Source organism: Poecilia latipinna, unplaced genomic scaffold (genome assembly GCF_001443285.1).
Source record: "Poecilia latipinna isolate Pla-1442-1.1 unplaced genomic scaffold, P_latipinna-1.0 Scaffold3231, whole genome shotgun sequence".
Taxonomy (NCBI): domain Eukaryota; kingdom Metazoa; phylum Chordata; class Actinopteri; order Cyprinodontiformes; family Poeciliidae; genus Poecilia; species Poecilia latipinna.
The window spans coordinates 79333-97493 of record NW_015115847.1 but is presented as its reverse complement, the minus strand read 5'-3'; the positions used below and the strand labels follow the sequence as shown (position 1 = coordinate 97493).

Below are 18161 nucleotides of genomic sequence, written 5' to 3'. Positions count from 1 at the left end.
GTTGACATTATTTTTTATCAGTGTTGTGAGATTTATTTGACTCCTGTATAATTTATGGCTGAGAGCCTTACTGTTAAATATTATTTTACTCATTGCAGGTTTTCAGTCCTTTTGACTGAGTAGCTGCTGTATTTTGCATGTTTTATGTTTAAAGTAGGTGAATTTATTATTACTGGATCATTTTTCCATTTTGCCAAATGACATATTAGCATTTATACCTAAAGTGAAAAATGAACGGCCAATCCAGGAAGATCAGCAATGATCGGCCCTCATGTGATCGGAATCGGCTGCAAAAAACCTGATTGGAGCGTCAGGTTATAATTACTGATAATTGATTAAGCTCAGGCATTAGTTTGTCACTTTATTCTTTCCCCCCCCAGCCACTTTTAATTTGAAGGTGCAAACTCTGCCCCCTTTTGTCTCGTCAATGCAGAACAAAGAGGGGCCCGGTTCTGACCCGGTTCTGAGCCTGAGGAACAGCAGCAGCTCTTCATGTGTATCTGCTTCACGTTTCCTTCATGCTTAATAAAAATGTTCAAAACTGATTTAGACAAACAATCAGTGTCTAAACTTTTACAGTCAAGATAAAGAAATTTCTGCTGATCTCCATTTAGAATTATTGGTAGTCTGCACCAATAATAAAAAAAAAAGAAATTGTACTAACCACATAAGAAGGAAAAAAAATATTCAAGATATTTCATGGTTGTATTATATATATATAGAAAATAATATATAATAATAATAATAATAATAATAATGATAATAACTATAAGAGTAATAATAATAGTAACAATAACAACTGTAATAATAACAGTAATACGGGGATATTACGCTGACTGCTCTCTTCATATCAATGGGCTTTGACTGGTTCTGATAACTGGACCTGCTGCTTGTTTTCCTGCAGGATTCGTTCTGGCTGCTGCTCTCCAACATCCTTCAGAGGTCAGGGGTCATTTCCTCTGAGACCATTTGCCAGCCAACGGGAGGTCAGTCTGCTCTTCATCCTTATTGCAAGATCAGAATCGGGTCAGAACCAGGTCAGAACCGAGTCGGGTCTCAGATGTAACTGGAAGTCCGTTTGGACCGGTGTTCTGACTATCAGTGCTACCCTTAAATCCGTCCTACTTTGTAGTAATGCGCATGCGCACATCGATGACGGCAGATTTCTTATGAATACGGCCGACCTGTGGAAGTTTCGTTTCATGTGTTTTATTTCATCGCAGATTATGGTAAGCTTTATTTATTTTATTCCTGGCTTTCATTAAGCTGCTGTATTACTTAATGGTTTTAGTTTACATGACAGGCAGCTTGTAAATATATTTATAAATGGCTTTAGTTTGCCGTCTGGAATGTCGTTACTGTAAACAATTATTTGGCGGTTAATCAGGACAAAATATGTTGTTTTGTGGAGTTTTTGTCGCTATACTTTAAAATATTTTAGTATAATAACACTCTCTATTACTAAACCTTGCTAAATAGATGTTGGTAGGATACTATGAGAGGTGTAATATTAGTGTACATGAATCATATCCCATCATTTCAGTGACCTGCGCAGTTCGGTGGACACATTGCGGCTGCGCTGCATTTAATAAAGTCTGACATACAGCGTATTAATGCGTAAAAAAGAGTTGCGGTGATTTGTATTTGTCTTTAATTCCAATAAAAACCTGTTTCCCCTGCCTGATACTGTTTTATTCTTACAAACGCCTCTGTATTTAAAATGCGTAGCACGGACAGATAGACTTGTAGGAAAATCTGACGAGGTAGCACTTATAGTCAGAACACCGGCCCTGACCCGGTTCTGTTTCCCTCCAGGGAGCAGGGAGCTGGTGGCAGCGGGCCTTTGGCAGAGCGGTTACCATGGCGACTGGACACTGGGTGGGTCCGGTTCTGACCCGCTGCTGGCACTGAGCTGGCTGCTGGCCCAGGGGGTTCTGGAGAAGCTGCTGGCGGGTCAGGTTGCCAAGCTGGACCGCACACTGCTAGCCACCGGCCCGGCAACAACCAGAACCAGAGCTTTAGAACCCGCCGGGCTGGACAGTGTCTTGCTGAGGACACTGCAGTGGCTGATGGGACGTCTGAGACACCAGGGACGGACGCTGTTGTCCACCGTGGGAGGACGGACGCGAGCTCTGCATGACGTAAGGCTGAGGAGACACATGTCCCTCTCTGTGTCCTCTGGGGGACACTGTCCCCCTGTGTAGTAGTTTGATGACATCATTTAAGCCCCGCCCACTAAGAGGACACAGTGAAAGTTATTGGATGACTGCTTCAGGCTGTGCTGTGTCCATTAGCCCCTACTAGCCACACGATGTGTTCAAACAAAAATCATTCGTCACCGAACAGGAAGTAACAAAAGTTCGGCCAAAAGTTTAAGGTGTTGCAACCAGAACTGGACTGACAGCCATTTTGAAGATTCACCCAATGTGCCACCTAGTGGACAGGTGTGTGAATGGCATGAGAACCGGTGGGGAGCCAGACCATTTCTGCTGCAGCGGACCTACAGAGCAGAACCTGACCAGAACCTGGAGGTTCTGCTATGTAGGTCTGTGTTTCTGGACTAAAATCCTGGTTATGGATCTGATGTTCTGAAGAACTACATGTTGGACTTTCATAAGCTGGACCAGAACCGCCAGCAGAAACAGGACCGGATGGGTCCATGTGGGAGGAACCAGGCTCTCCTTCATGGAAAATGCTAAAGGGCTCGCACTAGCAAAGTGCATAATTCCCACTCTGGAGAGTAGGCACAGTGGGAATATCTATCTTCCACTGTAGTGGCCTGTTTTGCGACTGAGCAAGTTGGGTTCCCGGTTCGGTACCTGCGGACATGGACCGGCGCCCCCTGTTGGGCCGTCTGACCAACACCAGCAGACAAGGCGGGTGGAGCAGGGAACTGCTGCCGCCATGATGGAGAGGCAGCTGAACATTAGTCAGAAAATCAGTAAGTAGTTTTGAACAACAGGTGAACTCTAACTTCACTATTTCTTCCTCAGGTACTTTCCACCAGCCAGCTTTGCTCTGCGGCTCCCCCTGCTGGCCAAAGCTTTGCAGCGCTGACAGAGGTTTGTGTAAAGCATCTAAAGCAGGGGTGCTCAAGTCCAGTCCTCAAGAGCCACTCTGTCCCACAACTTTAGATGCATCCTTACTCCAGGAGCCCAGGGTCAGCTCTGAACAGGCCTGGTAACAAGTCACTCATTGGATTCAGGTTGTTGGAGCAGAGAAGCATCTGAAAGTTGCAGGATGGGAACTCTCCTGGACTGGACTTGAGCTCCCCTGATCTAAAGTGTAATTTCAGCCTGGTGATAAACTAAAAGAAGGAAATAATGTTCCTGTGTCAAAGCTGTGTGTTCGGACCTGCTTCTGGTTCTGCTGCTTGGGAACTATAAAAGTCCCTCTGGTTCTGTCCCAGAGTCTCCCCCATGATTTGGGTCAAGATCCAGGAGTAGAGACTGAAACTGGACTGGTACCAGTTCTGTGGGGGTGAGAACCCTAACCACGCCATGATGGCGTGGTTAGGGTTCCTTCCCTAGGAGGCACCTGGTTTCCTCCTAGTGGTCGGAACGCCGCCTAGCGGTTCTGGCTGGAACAGTTAGAACCGGGTTAGGAGCCAGAACGCTGCTGCTGGCTTCCTGGTCGCCTCATCAGAACCGTTGGTACCTGAACTGATGTGGGTGGGATGGTTGGTGTCTGTGGTGATTGTTGCGCCTTCTGTCTTGTTGGCCTCTGGTTCCTCCTGAGTCCGAGCCAGTTCTGGTTCCGGGTGAGAAGCAGACAGGAAGTTGGACTCCAGTCTCCTCCTCCTTCCTGTTGCAGGACAGCGTGTGCATCCAGCAGCTCTGTGACGTCCTGGAGGCGTACCTGAGTTGGAGACGGGTCGAGGACGTCTTCTGGACCTGGATGGTGGGTTGGTTCCACTCGGTACCAGAACCTGGGTTCTGCTGCTCAACTCATCAGGCCTGTGTCTCTGTAGGACAGCGTGGTAGACCGCCGTCACACTGGTCCCCACGCCACCATGTCCTCCAGGGAACTGGGGATGTGTCACCATGGCAACCAGGGGCTGGCCCAGCTGGAGCAGTTGCTGATGAGGTTGCCCATCGCGCAGGTACACAGCGTTAAAGTGTCGACACCCAGTTTTCATCCCCTGCAGTTTCTGCTGTAAAAATCTGGTAATCACCTCGTTATAAACCAGCACAACCAGATCCTCCCAGAAAAGACTGGGAAGCACTAGAACCTTCCAGACAGCAGGAAGCAGGCAGGAAGCAGCTGACCCTCAGAAGATCCAAGTCCGCAGCTCAACACTGATAGGACATTGGCAGATATGGACAATATGTCCTAGTCTGTCCTGCTACTCTTTACTGCCTGTTGCTTTAAATGCTGCCATTAAGGGGCTGAACTCTGCAGCCTGGGTCAAGGGTCAAGACTGGGCTCACCTTAAACCTGCAGAAAGGGTTTATGTTAATAAGTTTCTCAGCGTAATAATAGATGACACAATCAGTTGGAAATCTCATACTAAACATTTACAGAATAAATTAAGTAGAAGCATATCAGTCCTGGTTAAAGCCAGACATATTCTGAATAATCACTTCATATTCTGTTTAGTGCTCTGATTTTGCCATATTTAATATTGTTCAGAGGTTTACATCCACTGAATTTTCTACAGAAACATTAGAACCAATAATGTTGGTTATTATGAGAACACAAACGTGTTATTCTTAAAATCTATAATTGTTAAATTTGAAGACCTGATGGAATTTAAAATTGCTGAAATTATGTTTAAGGCATCTAATAAACTGCTACCTGAGCTCATACAGAGCAGCTTTATGAAAGAAGGAGAAAACTGGAATTCAAACTTAAGGATTTGTAGTTTATGAACAAGAAGAGCTTTTGTATTTCAATTCATGGGGTGAAGTTATGGAACAAGTTAAATGAGGAGTCAACATTTAACAACATATAGAAATATGGTGAGAGATAGCACTAATGTGCATATGAGTGTGTTTACTTGGACATGTAAACCCAGATAAAATGGAAAATTAATTAACTTGTTTATTTGTACTTTTGATTGGATTTATTAATGAAGATCCATCTGAAAACATTGTGAAAGTTTCTTCCGTCTTTTTTGAGCATGTTAAGATTACAGTGGTACAAAAACTGTCTTCAGCTTTCCTTGTTCTTGATTCTATACAACAATCATGTTTGAAATAAATGAATGAATTAATGAAATCAGAAGGATTTACCTTATTTTCTCCTAATAATCAAAATGTGAAAAAGCAGCCAGAGCCCCCCGTGGTGGCTGCAGGGGGAACTGACCGGGTGCTTAAAGGGTCGCTCATGCTGCTGAGGTTAAAGGTCATCCTCAGTCATGTTAGAGACTCTTATCAGGATGTGAATACTTTATTCTTTTATTAACTGAAATCATGGAGAACAACTTTTCCTCCTCTCCAGGAAACCGAGAGTCTCCGGGGTCATAGGTCAGAGGACGATCCGGCCTGCAGATCTCCTGTCCTCTCTGTTCCCTCCTTCCATCAGGTGTGGCGTCCCCGGCTGCAGGTTGGGGCCCAAGGACCGCCTGATTGGCTCGCTGCAGCCCCCCCGGCGTTAGAGCGCCTCCTGCAGGCGGAGCGGCTGCTGCTGCGGCACAGAGTAGCGCGGCGTCTGGCCAACAGGAAGCGGCTGCGGCTGCTGATGCAGCGGCTGCGGCGGCGGATCTTCGTCCCGCTGTAGGGAAGGAGCTATTGGTGATGATGGAGAGCGGAGCAGCGTTCGGATCAGAACCGAACTGCTGGTTGGAAACCTCAATTTATCGATACGGCATTTGGTCTTCTGTTGCTGTGGCGATCACCATGAGAACTGAACTGCATCTATTTTGAAGTGATTCTGTCAAACCCAGAAAACAGGATTTTACTCCAGAAACATTCGGTACTGTTCGGGTTCTGGACCCCAGCATGACTGTGGAAATCTGAGTGGAAGGAAAAAGTTTGGTAGATGAAGGTTCTGTTCTGTAGGACTGTTGTGGGTCGGAGGTTCTGAATGTTGTGAACAGAAATAAATATTGAAATATTTAATCTGGGTAAGAATGTATATTAGAATATCTGAATGTTTTACTTTCATGTCTGAAAAATGGAGGTTTTATTTCCTGATGGAATCAGAACCAGAACCTGTGGAATGTCCTGATGTGGTCAGAATGTCTGCGCTCCAAACCTACCTTCATTTACCGTGTTTTCCGCACTATAAGGCGCACCGGATTATAAGGGACACCTTCAATGAATGGCCTATTTTAAAACGTTTTTCATATATGAGGCGCATAGAATAGATGCTACAGTAGAGGCTGGAGTTACGTTATGCATCCACTAGATGGAGCTGCACTAAAGGGAATGTCAACAAAACAGTCCGACTCCGGTCGGCGAGGAGAGCCTTCTGACTGGACCGGGGTGTGGCCGGACGATGGCCACCCTTCTCGGTTCGCGCACAGCATGTTGGTGGAGAACGTGGTGCTAAATGACCTGCAGACGACCTGATTCTAGACGGTCGGTAGGTAGATAGGTCAGTCAAACTTTATTAACAAACCAGCATTCTGACAACTATCCCAACATGCACCGCGCGCTTCTTCTTCTACGGGCGAAAATGAAGTTGGCGGCTGCTTACCGTAGATGCTAGACCTGTTGTAGCTCAATATTGGTCCATACATAAGACGCACTGTCGGCTCTTGGGGAAATTGAAGGTTTTTAGGTGCGCCTTACAGTGCGAAAAATACGGTAACTCAACCTAACCAACTTCTGGAAAAGTTTGAGATGTTAAATAGAAAATTAGCAAAAAGACTAAATGTGTCAATACTAGAAGCCGACCACCAGGGGTCAGACTAAAGCTACGAAATTTTCACAGCAGAAATATGGAGAATAGAAGAACATAATGCCAGAAATCTTTCTTCATCCAGGAGGCTGCGACCAGAACTTCAGACGGTCTGGCTCTGGATCCACAGAGAACCGTGGTTCTGGTGCTGTAGCTTTGGATCCGTCCAGGTAAGAAGAACTTCTACGGCTGTACAGCAGAAATAAAGCGTTAGTGTGGTTATGACGAGCCGCAGACCAGCTTTCATCAGAACACTTGCAGTCTTTATTGACGTCATCTCCTCCTCCACACCAAGGAGCATCGTCTACAACACGCAACAAACGGCCTCAGGTGACATCAGGAGTTCACCACCAGCAGCTTCTGCATGTAGGAGTTGAGCCACTTCTGTCTCTCCATGGAGGTCAGGAGTTTGCTCTTCTCCCTGAAGGCGGCGTCGTCCGCCACCACCATGTTCCTCTTCACCATCCGGGTCCCTTCTGACGCCCACTGCGCTGGCCAGACGCTGGAGACGAAATGGACAATTAGGGACATTCTGGACGTTTTGTCCTGTCCAGCAGTGTGAGCCAAAACAGATTTACTTTCATAAGTGGAGCATTACTGCTACGACGCTCCACCTGATGTCACCTGTAGAGGAACTATTTCTTTGTAAACATGGCGCATAAGATGGCAACCAGGCTGCAGAAAAAAAGCCAGTTGCCATGGTTACCTGCCCTGTCTTGCTGTTTTAACATTAGCTATCATGTTGCTGTGATAAAATAAGCTACGCTACCAAATTGACATCAGTGAATGAGACATAATGCCCCAAAGTTCAGTGGCCGGATATTACACACTATTTTAAAGTAAGTCTGTTCCGGTGAGATCCGCTCGCTGAGTCCCTCTGAAAATGAGACTTGGCTTTTCCATGGTGAGGAGGGAGCGGGTGTAAAACTAACAGCGTTTTTCCGTTCTCGTTTTCCAAGGCAGGTGGTTAAACAAAGAATCAAATTAAAAGTGCAGCTGAAGCACTACAAATAAAACCTCACAATCAGGCTGCCTGCCAGACGGAGGTGATTTAAGCAGAATAATATTTTCTGTCTTTCTGCAGTAAGTCGACCAGACCAGACATTCAGGTTCTGCTGGGTTCTGCTAACGGCTGCGGGTCAGTTGGTCCCAGTTTCAAACCAGACTTCAGACTTTCACCTGGTTCTGCCAACTTCTTACAGATAAACAGGAAATGATAATTTCTAAAAACAAATCAGTCATTTCTGTTCTGGCTCTGGTTCTGGTCCAGAGTACACAACCAGCATGGGTCCATTTTCCGTCTGCTGGCTTGGTCCGGCAGACGGTTCTGTTTGGACCCAACCCAGACTGGTAGAAACTGGTAAGCGCTTCCTTAACACCAGGGGGCAGCACAGAAACAACCAAGATCTGCAAGAAACTGGGGGAAAAAATCCAATAAAACAGAATTTTTAATTCTTTAAATGCAAAACTTTGAAACTCGACAAACTGAGATTTAGGTGAAAAATAATGTTGGATCAACAGAAACCGGCTCGGTTTTACTCATTCATCTGCATCTGGGTTCAGTTGTCCTGTCAACATTAAGCGCCTCTTCTGAGGATGATTAATGGCCTGATTCTCATGCTGGCGCCCCCTGCTGCTCCATCTACAGTATTTATTGAATCGAACTAGAAAAAGTCGTTGGGTCAATTTTCCTCATTTCATCTTCTGGAAGTTTGACGGCAGGGAAGCGACCAGAAGCAGCTGATTGGGTCGGTATATAGAAAAGCTTCATCTAGAAGTTTTAAACAGTTTGGTTTAGAATGTGGCTTCGCTACCTGGCCTCCGGACGCTCCGGTGCGAACAGCCAGGCGTCCCCCACCAGACCGGCCTTGCTGTCCGCCGCCCTGAGGCCCGGCGCCGACAGCATCTGGATGTTCCAGTCATGGAGGGAAATGGACGGGAACAGGACATCCCAGTCGTCCCGCTTCGCTTCCTGCGGACCTTCAGGATTTCTGGAATTACAGAGATTCAACCCTAGAGTGTCAAAACGGGATAAACGAGTTTTTAAAAGATTCAACCTGAGGTTGAGCTCACCTGAGAGGAAGACGAGGTTGAGGAAAAGCTGAGGAAGAAAGGACCAGAAGCCAGATGAGCAGGAAGGACAAACGAGAGACGGGAAAAAGCTCTGACATCCTGGAACACAAGAAAACCTCCTGAGACATCTGAGCTAATCTGGCCAGAACATATTAGATTCTTTCCAGTATTCCTAGTGGATCCAGTTGGTCCAGTTCTTTATCCGTAAGACAACTTCTGGTTGTGACCCGGTTCTGTGACCCGGGTCGGTGGATATGATTTCCAGGTTCATCAAACGTTTTTCTTTTATTTCAGCTTGATGATCTGAGGAACAGCGTCCCTTCACTCTCACCGCGTCCGTTTCCAAGGTGATTTAGTTTCAAGAATTTTACAGAAAAATGAAGAAAAAATAAATTAAATTAAACTAAAATTTGATTTTTGTTGCAGATTTCTGATCAGAACATCCAATTACCAGAACCTTAAGGGACCAGAACCCAGGTTAGAAATCCAGAACCAGAACTTGGTGCTTTCAGAAAATCAAACTAACCAAATTAAAATCAGAACCGGGAGGTTCTGGTTCAGGTTCTGATCCAGAGGAAACAATGCTTACCTGCTGCTCAGAATCAAAACCGCAGAGTTTCCACCGATAGACCAGCAGCAGAACAACCCGGACCGGACCGGACCGCAGATCCTGCAGTGTCTTGCTTATATGGCTGCTGATCCTGGGGGGGTCACCAGTCTACCATTGGGAGGGGGAGGGGGGGGCAGCTCCCTCCACAGAGCGACAGCCTGACGACCTCTGGAGCTCGTTAGTCGACTTCATTCAGAGAGTGGAGTTGCTGCTGGAGGAGGGGGCCGGGTCTTGTTACCCCTACTTGCCTCCACCCTCCACCCCCCTTTCCCGCCCTGCTGGGTAATGAACATCATTACTCAGCTGCAGAGCAAACATGTTTCATCTCTCAGCAAATACAGAGGAACAAAACTCTAGTCTGGATAGACGGATGTCTTCAAACTGGTAACCAGTAAGGGTGAGGGAAATCTGGAGTCTGGCTTCAGATAAGCATCCGACATGGAGAGTCTGCAACGAGTAACGCTGACTTGGTATGACCAGAACCAAACAGAACCCAACATTCTCTCTGGATCGGGTTGGTTGTTTTTAATGCTAAACTCTCCTCCAGTTTTTGGACGTGTTGAAAATGTTTTTGTTGCCTTAATGCTAACGCCACAGCAATAAGCCAACGTTCCTCACCTCAGCATGCTCAACGCTGAAGACAAAAAGTCAGACTGACAGCATGAGCTTTTCTCCTCCACCATGACCTCCGTCCTCAACAGTTGGTCAAACATAGAAAGAATAAAAATAAAAACAACATAATGATGAAAGTAACGTCCCAGGCTGCAGCCCAGCAGAACACTGGGAAATTCACTATCCCAATACAACGGAACCATTGAGGACTGGATGACCTGCTGAATCCTGTTCAGTTCTTCACATTTTCACCATAAGTCAATAAAAAAAAAAAAAATATATATATATATATATAGGGCCCCGATGACCACAGACACCACTGTGGAAAAGACCTGGAAGGTGAAGACCACAGTGGTGCCTGTGGTCATCGGGGCCCTCGGGGCAGTCACCCCCAAACTGGAGCAGTGGCTCAAACAGATCCCAGGAACAACATCAGACATCTCAGTCCAGAAATGTGCAGTTCTAGGCACAGCCAAGATACTGGAGGAGAACCTGAAGCTCCCAGGCCTCTGGTAGAGGACCCGAGCTCAGAGGATATGAGAGAGTGAGTGAGAGAGAGAGAGAGAGAGAGAGAGAGCTATAAAAAAGGCTTTGGGTCAGGCTGTGTACTGAATATTTAGAGCAGCCTGAACATTGTGTTGTGTCCGGCAGCCATGCGAGTAATTGGAAACAACTAAAGGTTGGAATCGGGCCTGGGGCCATCAAACCTCCAGAAATAAAACCTGAAAGTGTCTAAGAACTTTGTTTTGAACCTGGTTGGATTTAATGACCTGCAAACAGGAAGCAGGAGCTTTAACAAAGACACGGTGGGTTTATTTTTCACAGGATAACAAGCTTCAGGCCTGACTCACTCCACATTATGCATGCTGCCTTCATTTCCATTGCTGGAGCGCTGCTCCTTATTTCACTGAAGATGAAACGTCTAACAGGACGACTTGTTTCCTCTGAGGGTGGCACTGACCTCTGGAGGCCGACTCCAGAACTGCGCCAAACGGGCAGATGGATTCTGGTCCCTAGAAAAGACATGTTGCCTTTTCATGAAAGTTCAAATAGCTGTCGGATTTTTGACTCTGCAGGCAGAGTGAATAATTTTGTCAAACATTTATCTGATGCAGGGAGGAATTATCTACATTTTGTACAATTCTTCCCTAGACTATCGGATGACTACGTGTTTGTCCAGAGAGGAGGCTGTCCACAGGAAGGACGGCGACTCTCTCTGATGCTTTGTTAAAACAAAATGAAGGACATACACCTGTACCTGTGTGGTGCTGTATCAAATCCAGAGGACTCCAAAACTTCACTCTACATTCAATCCTTCCCCGTCTGATGGAGGTAGCCTAACAGAATGCTAAGGCTAGTTAGCATGGCCACTGATGCTGCTTTTCCAGGAACCGTGTTATTTTTCTGCCGTTAGCACAGTGAGCAGCAGGTACACAAGGGTGTTTGTTGGACATAGACGGTCTCTGACCCAGACTGGTTCTGGAGGTTCTCTGTCTGACTTCTACATCACCCAGATCTATATCAGCTAGTTCTACATAACCCTGAGCTAAGGTATGACTATCTGACAGAACACCGTGTTGCTGAAATAAACCTGATCAATCGATCGATCGGCACCATCAGCGCCGATGAGCAGATATCGGGACCCAGGTTTGGACCCGGCTGGACCCATTTGGTTCTGACTGCACGACATTTTGGTTCTGATTGGTCTCCACCAGAACAACGCTTCAGCAACGGCCCATAAACCGGTGTCAATACCCGACCAGAACTTTGGTCCAGTCATCATATCTCCAGTTCTGACCCGTTTGCTGCTCAGACTCGGAGACACGTGTTCTGAATTAGAACCCAACGTGAGTCGGAACCAGAAACAGACCTGACATCTGGAAATCCTTTCACCTTTGACCCCACCCGCTCCACAAGAAGTGGCTCATGACGCGTGGAGGGCCCTGGGCCCCCAGGACTACACCAGGTCTGGATCAGAACTTTTCCCACTCGTGGTTCTGGACCCGGTTCTGACCTGTAATGCAGCAGAACGAACAAAAACCTGAAAAAAAAAACTTTCTTAAAAGAAATTTATGGAATCAGAAAACAAAACCAAAATTTACAACCTAAACAGTTTTAATTTCTAAACATTTATTAACAGAAAACTGCAGATTTATTTAAACATAAATTATTTCTAAATATTTGGAAAACAAAAAGGAAAACAGGAAGAAGAAAATTTAAATGATTTTCAGATCATTAAAATAAAAAGTTCTGCTGAGCTGATCTCACTGTGGTTCTGATACCACCACCACCATCATCATCATCATCATCAGAAGAAGAAGAAGAAGAAGACCACCCTGTCATTTCAGCTATGACGTCAAAACAAACAAACCCACGTGATCTCTTGGGTCGGGCTGGCGCAGAGTGGGTTGTGTCCTGCGTGGGGCGGTTCTGGTTTTAAACACACTGAGCTGAACCCCGCGGACGAACTCAGTTTAAACACCCGAACCGGTTCTGAAGGGTCTGCTGCTGAAATGAGAAAGTTCGGAACCAGAGGGACTTTCGGTACCGCAGGATAATGGGCATCACGTTCACGTGTGGAGCCTTTTCCACGATGGGGCGGACACCTCTATCCTAGGCTGAAGGACCGGGCCCGGGTTCGGAGCAGAACTTTGGGAAGTATGAACCCGAGAGACGCGCTGCGTGTGTGTCTGCTGATCCTGGCTGCAGAGTCCGGCTGTGGGCTTCCCACGGACCGGAACACGGAGTCCAGTCCTCAGGTAAACCCGCTGCAAGTCCACAGGTCTCCTTTGGACCTTCAGCTCAGCAGAACCTTCTGGTCATTCAGATCCAGAATGATCGCTGGGGTCCAAATGCCCGAACCTTTCCACCCAAAAGTCCAGATTTCCGCTGATCTTCGGTTCTGAATGCAAAGCAGAGCCTAAATATGACAAGACTTCTAAAATACGAGACTTTAACTTTTCTTTTAATGACATGTTAGCAGCTGATCCTTCAAAGTAAAAGTTAAATAATAAACTCCTAAATAAAACTCAGTGGGTTCGTCTGGTTCTGAATGGCTCCGAATCTTTTCAGTAGGAATCAGTGGTTTGGAGGAGAAGCACACGTATTGAGACCTTAGTCCTCATGCCGATGGTCGCAGGTTCGATTCCCGGCCTGGCTACTTTTGCTGCATATCTTCTCCCTCTATCCTGTCAAATTACTTTCAAATAAAGGCCACAAGAGCCAACAAAACCTAAAAGAAAAAAAAAAGAAGGGAGTCGCTGCCACTGGGTCAGAGGGGTCCAGTCAACTGAACACTGGGCTCTGCCCAGCATTTAACACCATTCCGCTAGTTACAAATGTTAAGAATACACGTTTAAAAATGTATTAAAAATTCATCACTTGAGGTTGGAATCCTGTTCCCTCCTAATATTAGACCATAATATGTCCATCATTGCTTTGGCGCCCCCTGCAGAGCGGCGCCCCGAGGCATCGCACATCCTGCAGACCCACTTTCTGGAGGTGGAGGACACCAATAACTAGTATTTACCAGTTGGTGAATAGAAACAACCAGTAGAAATAATTTTAATTGCCAAAATTTGCCAAAGCACAGCAACATGGTAGAATATGAATGTATGGATTATATCTGTAAATGTTTGGTTCACCTGGAGTCAATAAAACTATCAGAACGGATCGATGCATGAAATCAAACATTTTTCATCGTTTCTCATGTTTTTCCACACATTCTTTGAATCAGCTTCTAAATTCTCTAGATTTTGTTCTAATCTTCTAAGAAAGTCCCTAGAACAGCTGATCTGGGCCAGGCATGAGACACTCCCATCATCCACCTCAGGGTGGAGGTGTCCTCCCTTGGTGCTGACTGTGGAAACACTTTATTGTCCAAGAATGCTGCTTCAGGTCAAAGGTCACCCGTCCAGGATGTCCAGGTTGCCGGTTCAATCCCCACTCTGTCTACCGTTGCATCATTGAGCAAGATACTTGACCCTCCTTACCTGCTGGTGGTGGTTCAACAGGGGGCGCCACTGCATGGCCCTCTGGCCTCTGTCAGGCTGCTCTAGGGTAGCTGTGGCTACTATCCAGTAGCTCACCACCATCAGTGATGAGTACAGGACAGCTGAGGAGGTTTTCCGAAGCTGGACCCACAAAGTCTGAATGACATATCTGCTCTTCAACACAGAAACCAATTTTATTTTGGTGGTCTTCTCAGGGGGCCGAGGATGGAACCCTGGGGAACACCCCCACTAACTGCTAGCTCAGGTTGAAATCCTTGTTAATTTCATGGTTTCCTTCCAGTTTTAGACATTTAACAGTTTTATCCTCTCCAATTCTTGGACGGCTCACAGGAAGATGCTCTATGTTCGCTAAAATGACGAGCCTCTGGTTCTGATCTGGAACTTGGCCCCAAACCGTTTTGACCCAGTTGCGTCGTTTCATGCGAGAAGTGAAATGCAGAGTTTGGCTCAGAAACTCGAAGCCTCCAGCTGACGCTTAGAGGAAATGAACCCCCTCCCCCAACATGCCTGGAGCTGCTTGACTTTAACTGTTTAGCTAAAAATACAGAAACTCGACCCGGGAGACGGGCCGCCGGATCGCAGGACCAGAACCCTAACCGGAGCAGTTCAGGCTCTTGCAGCACATACTGGATCCAGAAAATGTTTCTGCTCTGTCAAAACTTTGATTGGGTCATTGCTGAATCCAGAACTTCAGTTCCTTCAGGACCGGCGGAGAAGGTTCCTCCAACAACTGCTGAACCCTCCATGTGTTCAGAAGATCCTTCGTTATTTCAGCCACTGCCGTCGGTCCAGCTGAACCTTTGTCTCTATTTTACAGATCAGAGCCGAGGAGCAACCAGATCATCCCAACCTGGAGCATCTTCAGCAGGAAAACCTGCTGCAGACGCTTCCTCTTCCACCTTCCTCCACTTCCACACAGCAGCAGGACCTGCGCTCATCACCTTCACCCGAGGGGGAGGAGCCTGGAGCCTTCGTCCTGGATCTCAGGAAATTCCCTGATCTGGTCAACGCTTATGTGGGCTCCCAGAATCCCAACATCCAGGTAGGAACATCTATTTGTTCTCTGCTTTGAAAAGGTTCTGGATTCTGAGCCGTAGAGACCCGGCGGCTCCAGACAGAGCTGGACCCGACGCCCGGCAGGAATAAACACCCAGCCTTTACTGGAGGTCAGAGGAACTGCAGGACTGACTGGTGTGTTTTATGTAGATCCTGACTCTGATCAGCTGGAGGTGACTCGGTGTTCTCTGACTCGATATCAGTGCATCTCTTCCTGCAGTGAACAACAAGCCTCTTTGATTCATGTGGAATCTGATCTTCATGTAAACTAACCTGCAGCCGCCTGCATGGCCCTCATCCACTCTGAGATTACACCAACATGTCCGCCAGAGGTATCTGTCCCATCCTGACCTCTTCTGTCTGTAAACTGTAAAGAAATCTGAAATGCAACAAAGGATCTGACTTCAGATCAGTTCTGGTTTTCTGGACGGTTGAAGCTGCTGAAAACATGGAGGCGGCGCCCGTCACAGAGTTCCTAGCGAAGACAGAAGTCTGTTGTTCTGTCTGGCCAGAAACAAGCCGAGCAGAAGGACGCAGATGACTTGAGGGGGTTTCAGCACCTCAGAGGTTTCACCGTGAAAAACACGGCGGTATGGTGCAGCCAGCATTCAGGGTGGAGACCAACAGAGATCCAAGGATGGAGCTTTAGTCTTCAGATGGACCTTAGGTGGAGCTACCTGGTGCAGCTAGCTGGGACGGTGCAGGTGGTGTTGGGGCTGCAGGTGGAAAGCTCTCTACCAGGCGCTGCAACTTAGAGTTCCACTGAGTGGAGAGATTGCTGAGTCACGCCATCTTCCTGTACCTGATAACACTCCCCATCACTGCCTGGGGAAATAAAAACAATGTTCTCACTGACACCAAACATCTTCAGTCTACAAAGAAAAACCATCTTTGCTGCAAGCAGGACGGAGCCTCCAGCTTCATCTGGTCCCTGTGGACGGACGGTGGCCTGTGACCCCACCGCCGGAGGGTCAAACATCATGGATTTTAAATGATAATAATTCATATCACACCACTCACCAAATGTATTTACCTCTACAGTGCAGTGAGACGTCTGAGTTCTACAGAGAAGAGCAGAGTCAGGTTTCCTGGAAGACTGTTGGCACAATCATTTGTGTAATAGTGAGCAGGATACGTTTCCTCCTCTAAAGTTTAGATATTTATCTTTTCTGGCTATCAAGGTTGATTCTGAATGGTTGCTTTGGAGTGACCTAATCAAAGTCCACACTTCAGTCTGGTTGAGATGCATAACTGTAACCTTCAGCAGCTGTTTGTCCCCAGAGGAACAGCTGGTTCTGTCCCAGTAGAGGAATTTGAATTAATGAAATCTGAAAACACCTTTTCCTATTTGTTCAGGTGACCTTTGACCTGAAACATTTAAAGGGTTTTCCCAACTGTTCATACAGCTTCTTGGTGAAACTGTTAGAATAAATGGAGCTGATTAGCATCTAGTACTGTTAGCACACCCAGGGTGCTTCTTCTTCCAGGTGACCATTGAGGTGATGGAGGCCGCCCAGACTGAGGTGGAGATGGACCTGGCCAAGGAGAACCAGCGCAACGACTGGTCCGTGTCGCCGTCTGAGTGGACGAGCAAGAAGCTGTTCTGGCCGTTATTCTGGGAGAGCAGGCTGGCAGGAACCGGGCCTGAGGACTACGGCTACGACCCGGCGGACGCTTTGCTGGGCTGGAGCGAAGAGGGGGAGACCAAATATAGCTTTGGTGAGACATTTCAGATGCTTCTCCCCTTGATCCACCTCAAGGATTCATCCTTGAAACACACAAATAAAGAAATGAAAATGAAGGCAGGCGGGGGGCAGCGAGTTGTCCCATGAAGCATGGAGCGGCCGGTCCTTCACCGGCAGATTAACTGCAGCTGGAGCAGAAAGCAGCTGGGATTATTCTGCAGAGATTCTCCTACAGGACAGATGGAGTAAAGACAGCAAATAACCCAGCAAGCAGAGAACCGTCCAACTCTCTGGTCTCGCTCTGCCGACTCTTTTCTCCTTAATTGTTCCCCAACTGAGGGAGGAATTTACGATGTGAACTTCAAAAGGCCGGCCTCTGCTTCAGCTTTTCACCGCCCATCCATCTGCTATGTGTTTTCAGAGAATGAAGAGTGGAGCGACTGGGCCCCATGCAGCACCACCTGCGGACCTGGATCTCAAAAACGGACGCGGTCTTGCGGCTACGGCTGCACAGCAACAGAATCACGCACATGTGACCTGGAGAGCTGTTCCAGTAAGATACAAACCAGTTTAGGGCGTTCTGATCCACGGGGGGTAAATCTGTCTCCACAGCCTCAGATCTTCTCCTGACTAGAGGCGATGCTTCAGCCTGAACCACGGTTACCATCAATCACGTTTCTGTCTGTCTTCGTCTCATAGGCGCTGTGGTCACAGAGACCGAGGCGACGTCGCTCCACCAGTTCAACAACACAGACTCCAGTACGTAGTTTTTTTGTTTCACCTTTCAACCTTACGGTCAATCCTTCCCTTCCAGCTCCTCTGCTCCAGTTTCACATTTATTGATGCAATACACCAGACATAGAAAATGATCCATTTTTTTCCGATGTCAGACATCAGGAGACAAAGGTCTGACTCATGAACCTCAGACTGGTTTAAAGCAGAGATCTGAGTCACAGCTTTTATACATGCCTCTTGTCCTCCACATTTGAATTAAACAAGTTCACATCTTTTCATTTATCTATGCTCAAACTATTACATCAAATGTAACGGCATTGCATTAGCAAACAAAGTTAACATTCTAGATTTATGGTGTCATGAGGTGTGGTGTTGGTGGTGAGAGAGAACGTTAAAGACCCAGATAGAGATGAAAAAATGATGGTTTTAAATGAAGAATCCACAAAAACAAAATCCAAACATACAGGCAGCACAGAGAACGGAAGGTAAAAGGTCCATGACTGAACAGACTGGCACAGAGAACAATGACAG

The 18161-nt window shown here is 46.8% G+C and overlaps 3 protein-coding genes across 4 annotated transcripts in view; 2 read left to right on the top strand and 1 right to left on the bottom strand.

Moving 5' to 3' along the window:
• Nucleotides 1–6067, top strand: part of tedc1 (tubulin epsilon and delta complex 1) — a 12188-nt gene extending 6121 nt beyond the window's left edge. Inside the window, exons 3-8 of one of the 2 annotated variants that reach the window (XM_015023200.1) lie at nucleotides 905–986; nucleotides 1816–2141; nucleotides 2994–3062; nucleotides 3814–3900; nucleotides 3971–4102; nucleotides 5443–6067. In XM_015023200.1, coding sequence (XP_014878686.1) covers nucleotides 905–986; nucleotides 1816–2141; nucleotides 2994–3062; nucleotides 3814–3900; nucleotides 3971–4102; nucleotides 5443–5721 — 975 coding nt within the window. In that variant the 3' untranslated portion in view covers nucleotides 5722–6067. The remainder of the gene's footprint in view (nucleotides 1–904; nucleotides 987–1815; nucleotides 2142–2993; nucleotides 3063–3813; nucleotides 3901–3970; nucleotides 4103–5442) is intronic. The other variant, XM_015023201.1, reaches the window with a different exon arrangement.
• A 1020-nt stretch (nucleotides 6068–7087) lies between these two features.
• pth2 (parathyroid hormone 2) lies at nucleotides 7088–10420 on the bottom strand. Its single transcript, XM_015023202.1, has 4 exons — nucleotides 9509–10420; nucleotides 8920–9018; nucleotides 8661–8837; nucleotides 7088–7348 (listed from the first exon to the last, which is right to left on the bottom strand). Exons 2-4 carry the CDS (start codon nucleotides 9015–9017, stop codon nucleotides 7183–7185), a joined length of 441 nt encoding a protein of 146 aa, XP_014878688.1. The 5' UTR covers nucleotide 9018; nucleotides 9509–10420; the 3' UTR covers nucleotides 7088–7182.
• Nucleotides 10421–12404: 1984 nt separating this feature from the next.
• The window catches only part of LOC106940450 (isthmin-2-like), a 12098-nt gene continuing 6341 nt past the window's right edge, over nucleotides 12405–18161 (top strand). The window contains exons 1-5 of the mRNA XM_015023199.1: nucleotides 12405–12900; nucleotides 14972–15196; nucleotides 16698–16929; nucleotides 17317–17448; nucleotides 17595–17654. Of these exons, the coding sequence (XP_014878685.1) occupies nucleotides 12802–12900; nucleotides 14972–15196; nucleotides 16698–16929; nucleotides 17317–17448; nucleotides 17595–17654 (748 nt within the window). The 5' untranslated portion in view covers nucleotides 12405–12801. The remainder of the gene's footprint in view (nucleotides 12901–14971; nucleotides 15197–16697; nucleotides 16930–17316; nucleotides 17449–17594; nucleotides 17655–18161) is intronic.

Excerpts from the sequence above, each read along its gene's own strand:
- pth2 (XM_015023202.1), bottom strand. The coding sequence starts at position 9,017 with ATGTCAGAGCTTTTTCCCGTCTCTCGTTTGTCCTTCCTGCTCATCTGG. Across the intron at positions 8,838-8,919 it reads CAACCTCGTCTTCCTCTCAG|AAATCCTGAAGGTCCGCAGG; the intron begins GTGAGCTCAACC and ends CTGTAATTCCAG. Across the intron at positions 7,349-8,660 it reads CCGGAGCGTCCGGAGGCCAG|CGTCTGGCCAGCGCAGTGGG; the intron begins GTAGCGAAGCCA and ends TTTCGTCTCCAG.